The sequence below is a fragment of the Dicentrarchus labrax genome, unplaced genomic scaffold (genome assembly GCF_905237075.1).
Source record: "Dicentrarchus labrax unplaced genomic scaffold, dlabrax2021, whole genome shotgun sequence".
Classification (NCBI taxonomy): Eukaryota; Metazoa; Chordata; class Actinopteri; family Moronidae; genus Dicentrarchus; species Dicentrarchus labrax.
The window spans coordinates 26,142,220-26,162,272 of record NW_026136721.1 but is presented as its reverse complement, the minus strand read 5'-3'; the positions used below and the strand labels follow the sequence as shown (position 1 = coordinate 26,162,272).

Here is a 20,053-nt window from a genome sequence, read left to right as displayed (position 1 = left end):
GAATATACAGTACATGTATAACATAATCTTAATGTGTGTGTGTGTGTGTGTGTGTGTGTGTGTGTGTATAAGAAATTATATAATTGCACAGTACAGGTATGCAAAAAAAAGGTGTCTGTGATAAGTGTTTTGTCTGCTGATGTTACAGAGACAAAAAAAAAAAAAAAACCAGTGCTAACATATGTATGTACAACAAGGAGAGGAAAAATAGACTTAGAAAGTCCCACAAACCCACAGAAAAGCAGAAGGATTTTAATCTCAGACCGGGCTGTCAGTGCTGGTGACCACGTGTTTTGTGAGATGATCAGCTGACTCTGCTGGAGGAGGAAGAGGAATGAAGATGGAAGGGAACAGGGACGAAGCTGAAAAATGTATAAATATAGCGACGAAAGCCCTCGAAGCAGGAGATAAAGAGAAAGCGGTGAAGTTTCTCAACAAAGCAGAGAAGCTGTACCCAACCGGCAAAGCCAAAGGTAAGGCCGTTCGTGGTTGACTTCTGTGTTTTAGCCGGCCAGGGCTAACCTAGCGAAGGGTTAGCTAGTGGCTGACGTTTGTTAACATCACCTATACGGTTTAAGCTCACAGCAGGTCATCTGTTGACTGTTGTATAACGACTGAAAACACGTTTATGATTAGTTAGGGAGCAGTAGTCAAGAGTAAACTGTGGGTCAAACACAGGATAATTAAGCAACACACATCCGAGTCAGCGTTGGCTGAGCTGTGGGCCTAGAGTTGTGTTAGCTAACCTTGCTAGCGCTTCGCTGTGGTGTAACTAAGTTGTCGGTGAATCGGGGATATAACGTTACAGTGTAATGTTAAGTGGATATTTGTTAGCCATCAGTGACCGATTATAAAGCCTCAGGATACGAATAACATATAAGCCCATTATTCATTCAGTAGTTAATGATAGGTGTCAATCATTATCATTTCCTGAAAGACTAGCTAGTTGACTTTTAAAGCATTTTATTTATTTTTTTTTCGGTTCGCTGTAATTTTACTTTGACTTCAAATAGTAGTAGACTTCAGCCAGCGTTGTTATTGCCGGTGAGGACAGGACAGGACAGGAGAAGTGATGCCAGGAGAGAGATGTAGCGTTAGTTCTTTCTAGTCCAATCCTTTTAATTAAATGATTTACCTGGAGACTATAGGCTAATCCAGGATACTCCACTGTCTGTTAGGCGGCTGTAAACAGGTGTTAAGGATGGGACTGACATACATCTTTTGGATCCTAATTCTCAAAGGCTGTTTCATATTCACTATTGGGAGTGAGTGTGTAATAGGACAGATAAGCTTGCACATTGATGACAAGTAGCTCATCAGTTGTTTAGTATTAACAATTCAATAATTTAGTATTACTTGAAGTACACGCTACTGATAATACTTCTGTATGTTTAAGTCGGATTTTGAATTAAGGACTAGATTGCTGCTGTACTTTAATTCTAACAGGCTGTTCAATATTCAGTATTGTGAGTGAATGTGTAATAGGACAGATAAGCTTGCACATTGATTACAAGTAGCTCCTCGGTTGTTAAACTGTAGCTTGTCAGTGGAAAAGGAATTTAGTCAGATCTCCAGCAGTGTCTCTTGTCTGCTTAATTATGTGCCTGCTCAGGTTTAGCTGCATTTGTGTGTATGGAAAGCGCTAAATGACATTTCCCACCAGATAGAGAACTGGCTTGCCTTGGCCAGACCTTGAAAAAAGTACACACCACACAAAAGGCCACTAGTTCTCATTTAAGATAAGCTAACCACTTTTCGGTTATTTGAACAAATCGATCAAGGGTTTTTACTATCCACATTCACACCACAGGATATATTTTGAAAAGTAGTGAGAAGCATCACAGGAATGTTCATTAAAAATGTCCTAAACAAAATGCCCCAAAACAAAAGGCTTTAAGCAAAAGAGAGGTGTTTAAGACTTTTAACAATTTGCCAAAGAAGGTGGGTTATTTCTGTAGGAGGAGTTGAAATAAATGTCTTATTATACAGGAAATATAATAATAAGTGTGTATTGAAGGGAGCAGGGTAGTAAAGGGACTCCATTTTGAGGCTCTGGCAAGATTAGAGATCCCAATCCTGTTGTGTGAAGAAGGTCTTTCTGAGCCTGTGTGTGCTGGTGTGAGACAGGATATGAGCAGGAGGAGTTTGTAACTGTTAACAATACAACATACAGACTGGCCTTTCTATTGTAAAGGATATATACTGATAAGGAAAACACTCTTTGAAGTCCAAGCTATACTGAGCAAGTAAATAAGCCATGAAAATAGTACGAGGAAAACAAGAGCTGAACATTATCACCAGGTCCTTCTGTACCTCGTCTGAGTGCCTTTGCAGTTGTGCTGTCTGGGACTTAAAAGTCAGTGAGCCTCTGAATCTACAGTTGTGAGATGTCTCCCCATTCCTGCAGAGGCCATGACATGTGCACAGGTCTGGCACTGAGGAGTAGGAAGTGTGTCACATAACCTAATGTTGTAATCCATAGCAGCACACATAAATGGTTGACAGAAGAAGGAAGACCAAGGTAGCACCTGTACACTGTAAAGCATTCCTCACAGCAGCCACGTGGGGGGTTGTGCCTGTATCACAAAGCCTGTACATATTTGAGAGTACTGTGTTTGAGTTATCTGGCATCAGTAAGCTGGTTATATACTCACTCAGTAAACCCAGCATTTTTCAGTCTGCTGTGAATGTGTTGACATCAAAGAGGGAAGATTGTAATAAGTTGTCAGTATAATAATATATCAAAGTACAGCGCAAACAGGAGTGAATTTGATTATTAATATTAAACAATTGATCACTATGGGACAATGAGGTCTCAAAAATATACGGTTCAATATGGGAAGAGCTGTAAAATGTAAGTACACAGCGAGCATACAAAGCAGAACGCAAAAAACATGACATTGTTGCCTTTTCTCAACATGTTAAGTAGCGCCTAATGCTATGGAAAAGAGGGATTATAGTTGTGCAAGAGAGGCACAAGTTGTGTGCTTATGTTACATGAGAACAAACTGTCTAATTATGAATAATGCATTAATAAACAATAAGGAACATTATAACAGTTAAAAGCATATCGATATGATCAGGCAGCTCTGCTGTTGCTGTACTGTCTTTCAGTATGTATTTTTGCATCACTAACCATATTTCCTACATGGCCTGAATGAGATCTTTAGAGTACTGGAGGGGCCCTACACCTCAATTAGTGTAAATGACTAAATAGAAAGTGTTGAAGACAAGAAATTGTGCTCTCTGTCACACACTGAATAAAATACAGGGGGCACATTTCAAGTTTGCATTCTTTATGGCTTGAAAGTCGTATCACTACCTGTCATTAGGGCACAGTGAGCATATTTTGTATTTATGCATTTTGTTTTTAAATTGGATTGAATCATGGTCTTAAAATCCAAAATTGTTGTGTTTTCAGTGGTAGACAAACCATCTGATTGCTCTTCGAGTCTCATGTTACCCAAATGTTAAAACGCTATCATCTTAATTGACGATTCTTTACTTAAGGAAGTTGTTAAAAGCTTGGACAATTTTAAGATACTGAAGGGAATAATTTGTCATGTAATTAATCTTTAGCTTCTTCCTCTCGCCTTCAGCTTTGTTGGACGCATTAACGAAGAATGGGAGCTCGGCGGGTAACGGTGCATATCGTAGGCGACCAGCAGAAAGCTCAGAAAGCAGCGGCGCCCAGCCAGAAAGGGAAAGCCAAGAGTCTGGAGGAACCGATTCGTCCAAAGGCTTCACCAAAGAGCAGGTGGAAGGTGTGCAGAGGTGAGGTTTTTAGTATTCACTACGTCTGCCCTTTCATGCTGTATTTCTTTTTCAACAAGTTGGTACTGTAGTTTGGCCCACTTCAGTTTGCTATTTTGGGGCTTTCATACAGTTTGGCCCCGTGACAGCAGTAGTGTTTCTATCATTTTTGGTTAGACCTTTTATCTTTGGCTGCAGTGTTGTGCACACACAGCTATTGCCATGGGAATCTCTTCAGCTTGGTGTTATGCCCATGAGGGGGGAAAAAGTGCGAGACATTAAGCGGCGTGAACTAGATACTAGATACCAGGTAGCCACTACATGCTCCAATTTTAGACCACAGAGAGAGAGAGAGGTAGGTAGGTGGTGCATTTTATTCACAGCATACAACCTCCATTTAGATCATAGAAAGTTGCAGATTGCAAGTTCATTTATAGGATAAACATGCTTGCCATTATGCAATCCTACCAGTACATTGCACGATCTCTCTATTCCCTGAAGTTTTTTTTACTTAATCCTTATGGGAGGCTTCAGTGGGTAAAGTAAGACCAATTGTGCCCTATGTTTATATTAAAATGTCTCCCATGTGATCTAATCAGGAGTCTTTCTTTAGTCATGATTCAGTGACGGGTAGACTGGGCGATAACTCTTTTGACGTTGAGTATATTGTGAATTTTTCTTTTGATCATATCATTAGTGTTTAATAAAATTATTTTTCTTTTTTCCCTTGGAATAATGTGTTAGAAATAAGATATCCGGCATACAGTCTTCGGTCTCTCACTGGGTCTTGCTAATTGCATTAGTAGAACATACACATGGCAGGAGGCTTAGTTAGTAGTACATTTTTTAAGCTTAGTATGATCTGTGTGGATATAGAAACCACGGTGGATGTAAAGATTGGTAAGCTTAGCTATGAACTGATTTTCTCTGGGGGATATTGTTGAATCATCATTTGTGTGACTTAAGGCCAGGACCATCAACATGTTACTTTCACTAAGCATGGATGTGCCTGGTTCAGAAGGTGACAGGAAAAGAAAATCTAACACTAAAAGTAGCCAATGACCAAAATCCCCTGGATTGTTTTCGGCTGTTTCACTCTGTCCCTGTCTTTCAGAATAAAGCGGTGTAAGGACTACTATGAAGTGCTGGGTGTCAGTAAAGAAGTCGGTGAGGACGAGCTAAAGAAAGCCTACAGGAAACTAGCGCTCAAGTTCCATCCAGACAAAAATCACGCACCTGGAGCAACAGAGGCCTTTAAGAGTAATTTAACTCAATTATGATCCTTTAATGATCCGTCCTAAGCTATTTGAAATGTAGATTGCATGTGATGTACTAATCCTGTATGTAATGCAAAGATTGAATATGTAAGCAGAAGTGGTTTTAACACCTAGAAAAAACTGTGTGAAATGGTTTATGTCCATAGCCTTTCCTCCCTCTTTGATCAACTGTGTCCTCCTTCAGAGATTGGTAATGCATATGCAGTGCTGAGCAACCCAGACAAAAGACGGCAGTATGACCTGACAGGAGGGGAGGAGCCGAGCAGCCCGGGTCACTCACACGGAGGAGGCTTTGACTTCCACAGGGGCTTTGAGGCTGACATCACTCCTGAGGACCTCTTCAACATGTTCTTTGGAGGTGGCTTCCCCTCGTGTAAGTATGCATATGGCTTTTAACAACACATTAAAGTTCAATGCTACTGATAAGTTTACATCACTCATCACTTCCTATTTAAATTTGATTTGTGTTTTTGTCCAAATATATTGTCACATGTTGTCTCACATCAATTTAATAGTCAACAATCTTGTTTAATTTAAGAGTGTTTAAGTGAGAAACGTAACCACGTTATCATGGCTTTTTGGTGATCCTCAGATAATGACATATTTCTCTTTATATATATATACAATCACTTTTATGGGTTCAGTCCATAGACATTGTGTGGTAGAAAGACTTCAAATGTACCTGAATGTGTCTCTAAATTATGCCACTGCTCTTTTAACTAAAACATAATGTAAAACAGCAGGAAAATAGTTCTAAATAATGAACTTTGAGAGTAGGTGTAACTGGTGACGTATTCCATAACTGTATCTGACCTTAGTCAATATTTTTGTCTCCAGCAAGTACACACACCTTCACTAACAGCAGAACGAGCTACAGCCATCAGACGGATTTCCGACAAGAGAGAACAGAAGAAAGGGGAGATGTATGTGGATGGGTTCTGATTTTATAACTTTTATTTAACAGTTTATTTGCACATATGTACATTATAATTTGAATGTATTGCACCTATGGTAAATACATGCTTTGACTGTACATTGTCACATAGGCGTGTGCTGAAAATGAAGTACTCATTGTACTGTTTTTGTCTCTAGGGTGGTTTCTCCATGTTCATCCAGCTGATGCCCATCGTGGTCCTGATTTTAGTGTCAATACTGAGCCAGATGATGGTGTCCCCTCCACCCTACAGCCTCTACTCTAGACCGTACGTACACATTTTTTTTCCATTGCTGAGGAAAACTTGTTCCTTGCAACTACTAGGTAGCTAATTGCACTTTTTGTATGTCACATTTACTTCAGATCTGTGGAACTGATTACAACATGTCATGTTATGACTGGTTACCTGTCAAAGAGGCTGGTTGACGTCTCGAAAGTATTTTGTATACCTTCTACCTTTTTGTACTATGAAATGTTGCCACAAATCCTGGTTACTCAGCAAACCTTGTGCCATGCATTGTTTGTATTTGTCTTTATCTTCTTTCACATTTGTATTCACTGACAATCTTTTCACAGTCAATTGCAATGTGAGTTTTAAGGATACTATAAAATACCTTCCGGATTCAACATATTTTAGTAAATTACTACAGTTTTCAGCATTTTCTCAACAGCTTGTACCTCTTCCATCTCTTCCAGGTCCACAGGTCAGACCGTAAAACGGCAGACAGAAAACTTGCATGTCGACTACTACGTCACTAGAGATTTTAAGTCGGAGTTCAAGGGCTCAGCGCTGCATCAGATTGAGAAAAATGTGGAGGAGGACTATGTATCTAATGTCAGAAATAACTGTTGGAAGGAGAGACAGACAAGTGAGTAATAATACACCCTCAGAACTAGCTTACTGGATTCAATTATAGTTTCTGCTTTGCACCTTTTTTTCCTGAACGCTTCTTTTATCAGTAACATTGTTTTTCTATTCATCTCATCCAGAAACAGACCTGCTGTATGCTGCTAAGGTATACAGGGACGACCGAATGCGCAAGAAGGCAGAACTCATGACCATGGATAACTGCAGGGAGCTGGACAGACTAAATAACTTATTCAGGGGCGGATGAGTTGAACACTTCTAGATCATGTAAATGTATATGAATAGACGTGTATGTTCATGTTTTTTTAAGGAAGAGTCTTTACACTAGGAGCAAAAAAAACTTACTGAAATAATTTAGCTCTATTGTTGAAGTTTTAAAATGTCCCTCTCCTCCATATTCCCCCCGCCAACTCCTCTCCTTCCTCACTCCAGCCTGACCCCAGGAACCGCCTTGTTACGTCTTAATGAACCAATCTACATACACTGTAGAAAGCCCCAGATCTTTTCTTTTTTTTACTCTGCTTTTCATGTTTCCTGAAAACAAGAAGGACAAGGACACTTTCGATTGTAAAGGCATGTGCTTCGAGTAGTGAGAACCCCAAGAGGCAATCTGCACAAGCAAATCACTGTCTTAAGATCAACAAACGGCTTCCGGCATCATCTGCTTGACATAAATATAGGATGGGAGACTTTGTAGGTTCATCTGGAGGTGCTGTCCTCCACCCAAATCCATTTCTTGAGAAGAACACAGGAACAAAAGATGGAAATATAATAAAACATAATGTGTCTTTTAGCTTCCTACTCACCTTTCAGGTGAGTGTGTCCAACAATGGATTATAAGGGGAGGTGTGATTTTGCTACTAGAGAACATTTTATGTTGAGCACTTCAAAATGTGAAGTTGGTTGGGACTAAACATGGAAGGACGTTGAAACTGTTATTCATAAATGGTTGTACATTTTCATTTTTGAATGTTTGAAGTTTATGCAGTTATTTAAGTAAATATAGAAGAAACCCAGTATTTCTTCAATGCTCGCCGAATCATTTAAATAAAGTAAAATTATTACCATAAGGATGCATTTGTGTCTTTGATTCAGATGTTGAAGGTTTCAGCTCACTGAAATTACAAACAAACAAACACATTTACTCTTTTACATCTAATGGGATGTAGCCATGCATACAGTTTTAGTTTTATTCCTCACCTTTTGTCATTTCTGAGATTTCTGTTGCCACTCCAATACAGTGCAGGTGAATGTAAAGTTGTTGTAAACAGTTGAAAACTAACTCTATTTGAGTTTGGTAAACCGCCTTGTGTCAATGGTCAACAGACATGCGATTATGATGCGTTTCAGTCAGTTGAAATTGCGTCTCCTAGCAACGCAGAATCTTGAGATGCCAGTCAACCACTGCCATGGAAACAGTACACCTACAGGTATGAAGCTTCTACAATGGACACAACGTAACAATACAAACGTTTTCTTCAATTGTGTCCAAAAAACGATTTAATCTTTTGAAAATGTAAAAAAAAATGTTTATGCTTAAAATATGTTTCTAGATTGTTGAGAATACATACAGACATATGATGCTGAAGAATATTTATAGCACATTTTACAGGCAGTGAAATGCCTTCAGAAATGTCAGGATATATAATGTATCATTTAACCACTTTCAGAGCCAATATTGAAACTACATGTTACAGATATAGAGAGGGACAGAAAAAGAGTCAACAGACTGGTTGTAGCCCTGTCTGTTGCATATATTCTCTAAACTATACTGCTGTAGATATTTTTGCCCTGTGCAATTATTTATTTTTACACCATGCTACTACCTCCTGCTGTTGCCTGTGCAATGTTCCATATCAATCACATCTGTATATAAAAAGCTGTATATAGTGTACATATAACTCTTATTCTGTTTTTTCAATTTTAATTAGGTCTTGTATTTTGCTATTCTATTTTTTATGTGCATTTTCCCTAACTGTTGTGTTGTATCTGGAGCTGCTGTAGCGAGTGAATTTCCCCAGTGTGGGATCAATAAAGTCTTATCTTATGTTACCTTAGATAGGCCTTAGAATGGTCTTACCACGAAAAAGCATATTCATGTTTTACTTTTCATGATCAGATTAACCCACCAAAGAGAGTTGTGGAGCAAAACTGAAATACATGCCTTCAGAGATGAGCGCAGCCCTCTTTACACGTGTTGTAGTTGAACCAAAATACAGTGTGCACCATTGGGGGAAGAAGTTATCAAGTTCTAAAGTAGAAACACTACAGTGTAAACTATACTCCATTAAAGGCAGAGGCAGAATATTTTAAAAGTTAAATTATTTAAGGTACATTATACAGAATGTACCATCTCATAATGTTATATTATTATGTATATTGTGTTGTTATTTTATTGTTTCTTGTGTCCTATCCTGTAAACAATGTTGCAGCTGATCTGGGTAGAGACAACACAACAGGGACCCTCATAGAGGCCACAGGTAGCTTCTATGGGGCTCCTTTCATGAGATATATATGACATTTTAATATCAGTGACATATAATCTCATTTATATTAGAAGCAATTCTAAAATATTAAGATATGTAAAAATGTATCTGTATACTAAACTCAGTTTCGGGACTGATGAGGATGATCTTGGGAATCTGTGCCATTTGCCTTGCACTGTGGGTAATGGAGGCTGGAGGTGAGCTGTAGAGCAATGTTAAATAAATTACTGAATTTTACTGTTCTGACCTACAATAAAAACAGATTTGTTTTAATTGCTAAAATGCATTAATACAGCATTTTGTATAGCACTAAAATTCATATTTCAACCATTTTTGACAAGAGGATAGTGGACAAACTTTCAGGTGGCAAACAATAGCATCATATAAGATCAAAATACATTAAAAGATAATCAGGCAGGGAGGACAATAGATAATAGACAATGGACAATTTCTACCTCCATTTGCACTGTTTTACTTCCATTTGCACTCCACTCCATTTGCAGTTTACTGTAGCTACTGTTAATTATATATATATAATATTTTATCTTTTATCTTTTATTTTATCTTTAATTCTATTCTTAAGGTTAGGGTTTTTAATTTTAGTTCAATGTATGTTCAATGTCTGTTCAATGTATGTAATGTATGTAATATATGTTTTGTATTTTGTATGCAACTGGATACTTGAATTTCCCTCGGGATAAATAAAGTATCTATCTATCTATCTATCTATCTATCTATCTATCTATCTATCTATCTATCTATCTATCTATCTATCTAGATTACTGACGCGTTGCAATTTATGACATCATCTCCATTGGTTTGTCAGCGGTCACGTGACAGCGCCAGACCCGGAAACGATATAAACATCTTCGGCTCGCGCCTCCTATGTGTCTTATTTAGTGAAATGAAAACAGACAGAAGTGAAACCTGAGATGCCATCAAGACAACACGTTGAGGAATAAATTAAACCTTCATTAAAGCAAGCCGCCGGGAACCGCTGGTCTCTGGCTCTGACGTGAAGCGGCACTATGCACTACAGCAGCTACATCTGGGCTTTCCTGTTGGGGTTGTACTCTGGTGGAGGTCTCCCGTCCGCGTCTGCCTGCAAACATGAGCCAGAGACTCCGGACTGGAGGATGACTTTGAAGACTATCCGCAACGGAATACACAAGATTGACACATACCTGAATGCAGCCCTGGACCTGTTCGGTGGCGATGACGGGCTGTGTCATTACAGGTGTAGTGATGGTAAGCTGTCTGTCTTCTTTCAAGACCTTTTCTCAAAGTGAACAACTGAATTAGTTTTACACATTTGTAACTAATAACTTTTAATGGTGGCTGTGTTTCATTGGGCCCTTGTATCATGCATGCTGGCCTATTGGAGGACTTTATTCACACCTTGGCTTTTATTTGCAATGTCAAGTCACAGATAGACAGTGGAGGACAAGACAACATTAATGAATGTTGAGTTTATGCAACACTTGGGAGACATAAGATATACATTATCGCCCCTTGAGTGGCACAGTAAGCCATTAAATGGTCTGTACTGATGTGGTTATCTGTGACAGCAAGATAACTGACTGTACCTGACTGGCAGAACAAGAAACCTCTTCACCTTTGCTCCTCTCTCACAGGTTACAAGCCGGTGCCTCGTCCGGGGTACAAGCAGCCACCACCCAACGGATGTGGCTCCCCGCTGTTTGGATTTCAGGTAGTCTGTCAGAGTCTGGAGGTTTCGTACATGTCTGGGACAAGCAAAATTGGTCCCCGTGTGATTCCTGATGTACACAGCAACCCAAACATTATTCCTGTACATTAAATTTTACATAATATTTTAAGCTTTATAGATTAAAGAATAGATTTTTTTTTTGGTTTTGATAAATTCCAAACCCCAAATGAATGAGTGGAGAAACATTACAAATGCAGATGCTTTCATACAGGACACAAGGGGTCATTTAATGGTTTGATGAGAATGAAAAGGATGTGAATCACCTATAGGTGGCTTTTACTGTTAAATTGAGGGGAAAACATGTTTAGTCCACATTAAAAAAAGGAGAAAAAATAGAGCTTAGGGAATAACTCGTCTCATTGAAGAGATATATTGGTGTCAGCATGTATGTTGATGCGTAAGTAACAAGAAATTGCAGTACAGACATGCCAAATATATGTTTTAAGGTAATTTACATTACATTGTCTAAATTCCATAGACTGTCCATACAGAGGTACCACTTTGTGTGTATTTTGTGCACAATTCTTTATAACCGTATGTATGCTCTTTTTTATTGTGTGTTAAGTCAATGTGTTGTTACCACATTTTGTTACTCAGATATTGATATTGGTATTGGGCTTAAAGGATAACTTTAGAATATTTCAACCTGGACCTTATTTTTAAAATGTTTGTGTCAAGAACGTTTAATTCTTCCGTAGTGTCCTTTCAGTAACTATCTGAGCTGGTCAGTGACAAAAACAAGCACTTTTAATGGACATATTTTGACAGGATTACCTTGTAGCCTCTTTTGCAGCTGCAGCGCGCTCTGTCAGTACTGGACAAAATTCCAAACGTGTCCCCATTACTCACTTTGACACAAAACATGGTAAAATAAGGTCCAGGTTGAAAAATACCAACATTACCCTTTTGAGTATCCAGTATCAGTTGGGCTTTGATAAACAATACTAAAAGATACGTAATACTAAACGCATTTTATTCACATGTGATTGAGTTATGTTTCATTTACAGTATCATAGGTATACATATTTAGTTGTAAAACCAGTGTTGTTCTTTTTGTCATTGCTTTTTTTCCCGATGTTATTAACTACTGATTACTAAACCGCTGTCACATCTTTTGCATTTTGGGGAAACTCTTGTCTCCTAGAGGCAGTATCATTTGAATGTCATTCCAAAATACATAACAAAGAGTGACAAACCTGTTTTTTTCCAGTTTGACATAGGCATCCCGTCGATGACTAAATGTTGTAACCAGCATGACCGCTGTTATGACACATGCGGCCGCGAGAAGCACGACTGCGATGAGCAGTTCCAGGACTGTCTCGAGACCATTTGCAGGAATGTGCAAAGGACTCTGGGATTGGCCCACAGTGTGAAAGGTAAGAGGTTGAACCAACGTGTTCAAATTAGATACAGGATGAGGTCGGTTACCAGAATTAGGTCATGGTTTTTGTAGATCATCATACACGTTGTCAAGCTCTGTTTGGCAGTGAATTTATGAAGCATTGCATGCCAAGCCTGAAAAATCCTGTAGAAACATAAAATGAACCTCTTTGGTTTTTTAAGTAGTATGTGGGTTTGGAGAATAAGTAGCATTTATCAACGAAATCTAAAAAGTGACCAATAATGGAAAAATCTAAAACATGTTGACATGTCACAGTAGGAAAAACGCAGGTGTAAATAATATGAATATGATAGCTGAATTCCATTGAGCTGCTTCAGTTTTAAGGTCCGGGGTGCAACTGAGAATGCAGTCTACTTAAACTTTGGTGGACTATGGCACACTTTTAGCAAGGGGAGGAGCTATGCTTCAGTGGTAGAAATTAATAAAAATGTACATTTACATCTGATTTAATGAACAAATGCATTTCTGCTGCAATGCTTGTGCAGGCATGTTGTGTAACTTTCATGTTTATCGTTGAACTACAGCAGAAATGCATTTGTTCATTTTATGAGTAGAAACTGTTGTAAAACATAGTAAGACCAGCAGAGGGCAAGATAGAGCTGATTTTTAAATACTAAATCTGGATATCTGCTTCAGTGTGATGCTATTCTTAAGTACTTAACCACAATATTAAGCTTCACATTGAATGTCTTGTGTTTATTTGTGTTTTCTTTTGTCTTTTTACATCTTGGGACTTAATTAAGATCACTTTAACATGTTATCCTTTGGTTTTTTCTTGTTTCTTCTCCTGGGTCTGACAATCTAATCCTAGAAATATAAATCAATCATCAGTCATCCAATCAAACTCCTCCTGTCATAAGTGAAATTTGAATATCGGTATGGTTTTGATCTTGGTCAAGTTTTGAAAACGTGTCATGTTACAGTAACATGATCGCTGTTTTTTAACGGACTCACATTTCCTCTGTTGTGTATTTCCTCATGTTCATCTTCTTGTTCTTTCTGTCCTTCTTTGCAGCTTGTGAGTCGGCAGTAACTCTGCTGTTTGACGCCGTTATGCACTTGGGGTGTAAGCCATACCTGGACAGCCAGAGAGATTCTTGTGTGTGTCAGTATGAAATGAAGAGGGAACTGTGACATCGCCACAGGATCACAACTGTGGAAGGACTGATTCAAAAGCACAACACTAACAGAAGGATGCCAACAATAAACTTTTCTTTTGTCACACTCGTAGATTTTCTCAGGGATAGAGCTTCTTTGGCATCCATTAGACAAAGTGAATGTAATAATAGCTAGTTTTTAGAGTGGATGAATAGTATCTTTCTCATGCAATTAAATATTTATATTTTGTTAATACTGTGTAATGTGTCTGTCCTGCAGTGGACTGGAAACAGGGTGTTCAGGGTTTCCCTGGCTTTTGGATGCTTTGGTTGCACCCGACACTTTATTTTATGGGTTTGTAAATTACTAAAAGGTGTTTGTGGTGTAAAAAAAATATGTAATTTAGCACTGTTCAATTGGTACTCTTCCAAGTGATTCATTACAATTAAATGGTAAACTAGATAAACCAGGAGCTTTTTATTTAGTAAGCAGCGGGACAGCTGAACATTTGAAAATACAAAATGTGTCCAGAAGCAAATATTATATGATTACTAATGTTTCTATAACAAGTAATCAATAATAATGAATAAATATGTACTTGGGTGTAAATGGAGCTCTTCTTTCAAGGCAGCTCCTCTTGAAATCAGCAACTACTTCTAAACTCAGCACAACCTAAAGTCTCAGAAAAGCACCAAATGTATTTTTATATAGGAAACTTTTAAGAAATTATTAGTAAATAATGGACTGTGAAATATTACATTACTGGCCTGTCCTTCCTCCCATAACCCTAATAGGAATATCTGATAAGTAAGTCAACAGTGTCTGTTTTTACGGCATCTTAGCCTAAACGTTTTTTCTTTTATAAAATTTGTAAAAACAAATAGTAAGATATCATATTGAGGTAAATGCACTGGTTAACTCAAATGTGATAACACTAATGAAAACCTGTGTTAAACTGCCATAAAAATAAAGAAACTTGCTTTTATTGATAATTCTGTGTGTCATTTTTGTAGAAATGTATGTATCCTGTAAGCAGCATTTTTTAACAGAGTGGAGTCTAGTGACCACTCACTGTAAAACCAGGTAAGTTCTTTAAACTGAACAAAATGATTGAAACTGATTACATCAAGATTTTTAAGCAACAGAAACTCAATTTTTTTGATAAAAAATATTCTTATTTAAGCTGTAATTTGAAGTGACACTAAGTTTTGTTTCCAAAGTACAAATAAAAATTATAAAATGAAATTCATTCTTATTCTCAATTAAAATTACTAAAGTTACTTAACCTACAAAATTGAGTGTGTTTGACTTAAAAATCTTGATGTAGTCAGTTTCAACAATTTTTCTTTAGTTAAATGAACTTATTTGGTTTTACAGTGCTGAAGATATTTGTTGATCCTTCATCCAAAAGATGAAACATAAACTTTTCTATTACGTTGTCGAAGTTAAAGTCGTAAAATGAAATAAAGTCTGTATTAGATATTAAGCTCTCCTCATCTTCGACCCTGCCCACCCTAATCTCACTTTTATTGTTCACGATTTATTGAATCTCCTGTTTTATGAGTGGCTGTTGTAATATGACAAAAACGGACATCCTGGTGGTTGACCTTTGACTGAAAGACGCGAGAGCCAATCGTGTTCTCCGATTGTCACACTCAGCCAATGAGATCGATGGGGAGGAGCCAAGCCCTATGGGTGTTGTATTGACGAAGCAAATTCATTTTCCTTTCAGTAGTAGCAGTCGGAGATAAGCCGTGAACATGTCTGACAGATGTGGAGGTAACAACTTTTATTATTTATGAATGTTTTTCATTTTTAGTAGACATATGTTGTGGACGCCTGCGTACGGCGTTTAACACGTTGAAAAGATAAATGGAAAGACGTTTAATTTCCGATGTAACTTCAGTATCATCAGTGAGGCTGTTTACTACTATGTTCTTACACAAAGGCTGTAACTCCTTTACTCTAAGTCTTCTTTCTCTTCAGTCAGCCACCAAGTTAGTACAAGGTGGGGGATGTTTTTAATGTCATTAAACTGTTTTCAATGCTAGGACTGAATTGCTCTTTCTCTCGCCTTCCCAGGAAGTGTTGCTAAAGACAGCAGGACAGACACAGACAGAGCGGGTGAGTGCTTTACACTAACTTACATATGGTGTTTAAAAGCGTGTGCACTGTTTAAGTTTCTCGTTCATTTTCTAGTAGGACATGGTAAGAGGTTTGCCCTCATTAAAGCAAAAGTGAAACATAGTTAGCATTGGTACCAAAAAGCCAAAGTGCAGCCAGTTCAAATATGAGATTAATCATCAACCAAAACTGATTATGATTATGACTCATCATATCATATAGGCAGGATGTGATTTTTTTTATATTCCCTGTCTTCCGTTGTCATTTAGAAACTGATTCAGCAGGAACCTATATATGTGCTTTTATGGGGGGAATAAAAACTAATAAAAGCATGAACGATGAGACAGCCCAGCTGGCTAAATAGTTTTATCTTGATCCAGTATTAATTGCATGTTTATTAGGTTTGCCAAGATAAAACAAGTGCAGTTTAATATAACATCAGTGGTGTAAATTCTCCTCTTAAAAAGGCTATATTGTTCAGTTTGTACTGAAGCCGTTTACAGAGGTGTTGAATTAATTGCATGGTCAGTTATGAGGCTGTGTTTGTGGTGATGTTGAGTACTAAATATCAGAAACACCTCTCAGTGCACAGCATCCAAAATGGCTGTTAAGTTGAATATATATATACACACCTCTTTAAACTATTTTAGCAGAAACTGAACATTATGTTATGTTTATTAGACTGCACTAGTTTTAGCTAGGTGTACCTAATAATCTGGCAACTGAGGGGGAAAAAAAAGCCACACAGGCAAAGACATGTCGACACCCTGAGCGGCTGCCTTTAACACACACATCTGCATATCTGTAGGGTGGGGTATGGAGGTGTCACTTTTGCCCTCTGTTCTTTTAGCAGCCTTTGCCATCTTTCTCCACCTGTCACTCAGCTATTGAAAGCTACGAGAACTCTGAGCTGATAGAACAATGGCTGCTTGACCCCCATACCAGCAGCAGTGGAGCAATTCATGCACCTGTAGTTGTGCTGCTTAACAAAGAAGCAAAAGCCTGAAAAGCTCAATCCTCCTGTGTATTTCTGGCAACTTCAATCGCATATTCAGAGTATTTGTTATATTTAAAGTGGCTGTAAAGTCATGTGCATTATTGTTAAGTAATTGTATTCTACATCGTTGCGTGGTTTATTCATGTATGTGTTGTTTTCTATAGCATGTACGGAGAACCTAACAGAGACTGATGCCTTCATCAGAAGGTAAACTGTTTCTTCTTGTTTGTGCGTTTCGATCTGCTGGAAATTCTCACAATCCTCTGGTCCAGTATCCTCCCCAAAATACTGTCTTTGTGTGTTCTTTTTCATTATGAAACAGCTCTTTAGCTTTGGATCCTGCAGAGGAGTACAAGATGGACAACAAGCGACGAGGCCTCGCACTCATCTTTAACCAGGAGCGTTTCTTCTGGCGCATGGGGTTGAATGACAGGCATGGAACCAATGCTGACCGTTACAACTTGGAGAGAAGGTATAAGTCCCAGCCAGCTACCAGAGAGGGAAATCTGTAACTGTGTGATTAAGAACTTGTCTGAACTTGTTTAGCGACTGAAACTCTTTCTCTTTTAGACTGGCAGAGCTAAACTTCGAAGTGAGGGCTTATGATAACTACAAACAGGTGGAAGTCTTAGACAAAATCAGTGAAGGTAAGCTCACGCGTGATCACGTATGACACATTAAAATGCATGGACGCAGGAGGTTGGGGTATTGAGGGACCTGCAGCACCCCCTAAAATAAGACATAGTAAAAGTAATCAGTTAATAAAAAAAGTTTAAACTCCTTTTCTCCTTTTTACTGGGATATTCAGGCAAGATAACTGTGTCAGATCCAACACATAATATGCTGGGGTACGGGCCACTTTTACTTGTTCATTGGGGAGTTTAACAAATACCTGCTCTCCCACCAGCCGCAGAAGAAGACCATTCAGGCGCAGACTGCTTTCTGCTCGTATTCCTGAGCCACGGTGAGAATGATCACGTTTACACCTACGATGGAAAGATCAGCATTCAGGATATCACATCGCTGTTCAAAGGAGACAAGTGCAACAGCCTTGTGGGAAAACCAAAGATCTTTATATTACAGGTACGTTCAAACAGAACTCAGATCTCAAATCCAGTACTAAAATTTTTTTTTCAATGCTTTACTTGGAAACCCTTAGCTCTTAAAAATGCAGTCAACGTGAACATAGCTATGTCCATCACTCACTAGGCATGCCGCGGAGACAAGCATGACAATCCAGTGACTGCCTGTGATGCTGTGGACAGTGAGCTGAAGACAAATCAGGTGGTGGTGGACGCCAGCGCCGTACACACCCTCCCCGCTGGTGCTGATTTCATCATGTGCTACTCTGTGGCTGAAGGTGAGCTGGCTGGGATGTTTAAAAGTCTGCATGATGGGTAGATTCTCCCATTTGATTCGGTTGATATTTTGAAGATGTTGCAGTAATCCTACATAGAAACTAGAGTCACCTTTCGCAGTTTAATGACTAACTATCCTGTCACCCTGTGTTGTTTGTTAAGGTTACTATTCCCACCGCGAGACCATAAACGGTTCCTGGTATGTCCAGGATCTGTGTGAGCTGCTTCGGCATTATGGGGACTCCCTTGAATTCACAGAATTACTCACGCTGGTCAACAGGAAAGTGTCGATGAGGAGTGTTGGGAACAGTAATGACCGGAGTGCCATTGGGAAGAAGCAAGTACCTTGCTTTGCTTCAATGCTCACCAAGAAACTCTACTTTCGACCAAAGAAGCAGTAGTTTCAAACCTGAGTCATAAAAATCAGCTGGTTTCATATTAATGACATTTTTTTTAGTCTTCTACTGTATGTTGATTATGAACACTATTATTCACATATGCAATGGACAATCATTAAATTGGCAGCCTTAGTATTCACAGTACTAAAATAGCAGTAATAATAAGAGCAAAAGATATCTTGGCTGGGTAAGACCTGGTTTATGAAGAATCAAGGCAGGTAATGTATCTCTGGCAGCAAGTAGAGGAAAAGGATCTGATTACAGACCAGCTGCTACGAAACAGGTTACGACATCTGATTACTGGTTTCTCACAATAATCTGGGTTATTGTGTGAATGCACACATAGTAGACATTACAAGGCAATCTAATACAACAGCCCTGCAGTAATTCAAAGTTAGACCAGTATATTGGAGGGCCTATATTCGCTCATCACGGCTACATGTATGCATTAACAGATACTGGTAAGCAGGTAAAAGCATTTCACATGTCTTATAGACTGTCTGTTGGTCATAATAGTCAGAACAGCGCAGAGTTTACAGAGTACTGTAGGTGGGCCACAAACAAAACTAACATAAAGAAAGTTGATATACAAGCCTGTAACTTGAATTTTTTTCTGATTTGCAATAGAAATCTTAACTCAAAATCAAGGTTGATTTTTGAGGCAATAATGTTGCATTGAATTGCATTGGGTTTTCAGGTGTTCCTGTTATGTTGTCCACTCCCGATAGACCATAACACATTTTGCACTTTCAAGAAATTGATTTTAAAACTGCAGAATAATTATGGACCACATTTTTCTCTACTTGTCTTTGCCCTTTGTCACATTTTTGCTTTCTTGTTTAATCAGATTTAAACTACTATGGTACCACACGTTACCCTACCCCACAGCTGACTTTTTTTTCTTAACAAACCAGAATGACAGTAGAAACCTCTGGTGGTCTTTTTTAACTAAACATAGTCTATTAGGAAACTGGAAATGTAAGGTGAATCTGGTTTTCTTGACTGTAAAGTCAGTTGCAGGAATGTCTACAAGCTAGACAAATACTTTCCAGCTTACTGTATCTTGCGAGGCGGGTAACACAACACCACAACAATCAGGTACTTCTAATGATTTCCTTTACATCAGGGTTTAATACTTAATCATGTCTCTGTAAGCACCAATGATCAAGTAATATCTCTCATAACAGATCATCCAGGCACCACATAAACCTGCTGTTTGTCTTCAAGCTTGCTCCATCAAAAAGGGAATTCATGTTTGTGCTGTTCTTCGTGTTGTAGCAGTTTACAGTACTACATTTTAATAATGCGTATTTGCACCCAAAATGGCAACAAACACCAGTGTGGGAAGTACCTCAGGGAGGAAGGGTGTTTTTTTTTAAAGCTGTACTGTGGACAGAAAACACTTCTGTGTCACATGATCTACAACTCAGGAAAAACAAATCTACCAGCAGACATTGATCCTGTGTTTTTGTGGCCTTACTGTTGTGACTTTGTATAATAAAATCTGTGTGACATATCAGCGACTGTTTTACTCCCCAAAGTGATTATGATTTTATAAGGCTTTTATTTTTTTATGTGGCAATAAGTGTATTCAAGGGATGTCTTTATTTCACTTGTGCCCTGAAGTTG

General features: G+C 38.4%; 3 protein-coding genes across 3 annotated transcripts; all 3 read left to right on the top strand.

The window, feature by feature from the left end:
* Positions 1-302: 302 nt before the first annotated feature.
* Positions 303-7,902, top strand: dnajb14 (DnaJ heat shock protein family (Hsp40) member B14). The gene is made up of 8 exons (XM_051386509.1): positions 303-473; positions 3,600-3,774; positions 4,868-5,013; positions 5,215-5,403; positions 5,868-5,953; positions 6,123-6,232; positions 6,661-6,833; positions 6,955-7,902. The coding sequence occupies exons 1-8, from the start codon at positions 335-337 to the stop codon at positions 7,077-7,079; spliced, it is 1,143 nt and encodes a 380-aa protein (XP_051242469.1). The 5' UTR covers positions 303-334; the 3' UTR covers positions 7,080-7,902.
* A 2,245-nt stretch (positions 7,903-10,147) lies between these two features.
* pla2g12a (phospholipase A2, group XIIA) lies at positions 10,148-14,539 on the top strand. The gene is made up of 4 exons (XM_051385468.1): positions 10,148-10,566; positions 10,953-11,029; positions 12,258-12,423; positions 13,465-14,539. Exons 1-4 carry the CDS (start codon positions 10,347-10,349, stop codon positions 13,581-13,583), a joined length of 582 nt encoding a protein of 193 aa, XP_051241428.1. The 5' UTR covers positions 10,148-10,346; the 3' UTR covers positions 13,584-14,539.
* A 705-nt stretch (positions 14,540-15,244) lies between these two features.
* On the top strand, positions 15,245-19,943 carry LOC127355418 (caspase-6). The gene is made up of 8 exons (XM_051386263.1): positions 15,245-15,326; positions 15,630-15,671; positions 16,833-16,875; positions 16,991-17,140; positions 17,239-17,315; positions 17,576-17,751; positions 17,878-18,028; positions 18,189-19,943. Exons 1-8 carry the CDS (start codon positions 15,308-15,310, stop codon positions 18,425-18,427), a joined length of 897 nt encoding a protein of 298 aa, XP_051242223.1. The 5' UTR covers positions 15,245-15,307; the 3' UTR covers positions 18,428-19,943.
* The last annotated feature ends 110 nt before the right edge of the window (positions 19,944-20,053 follow it).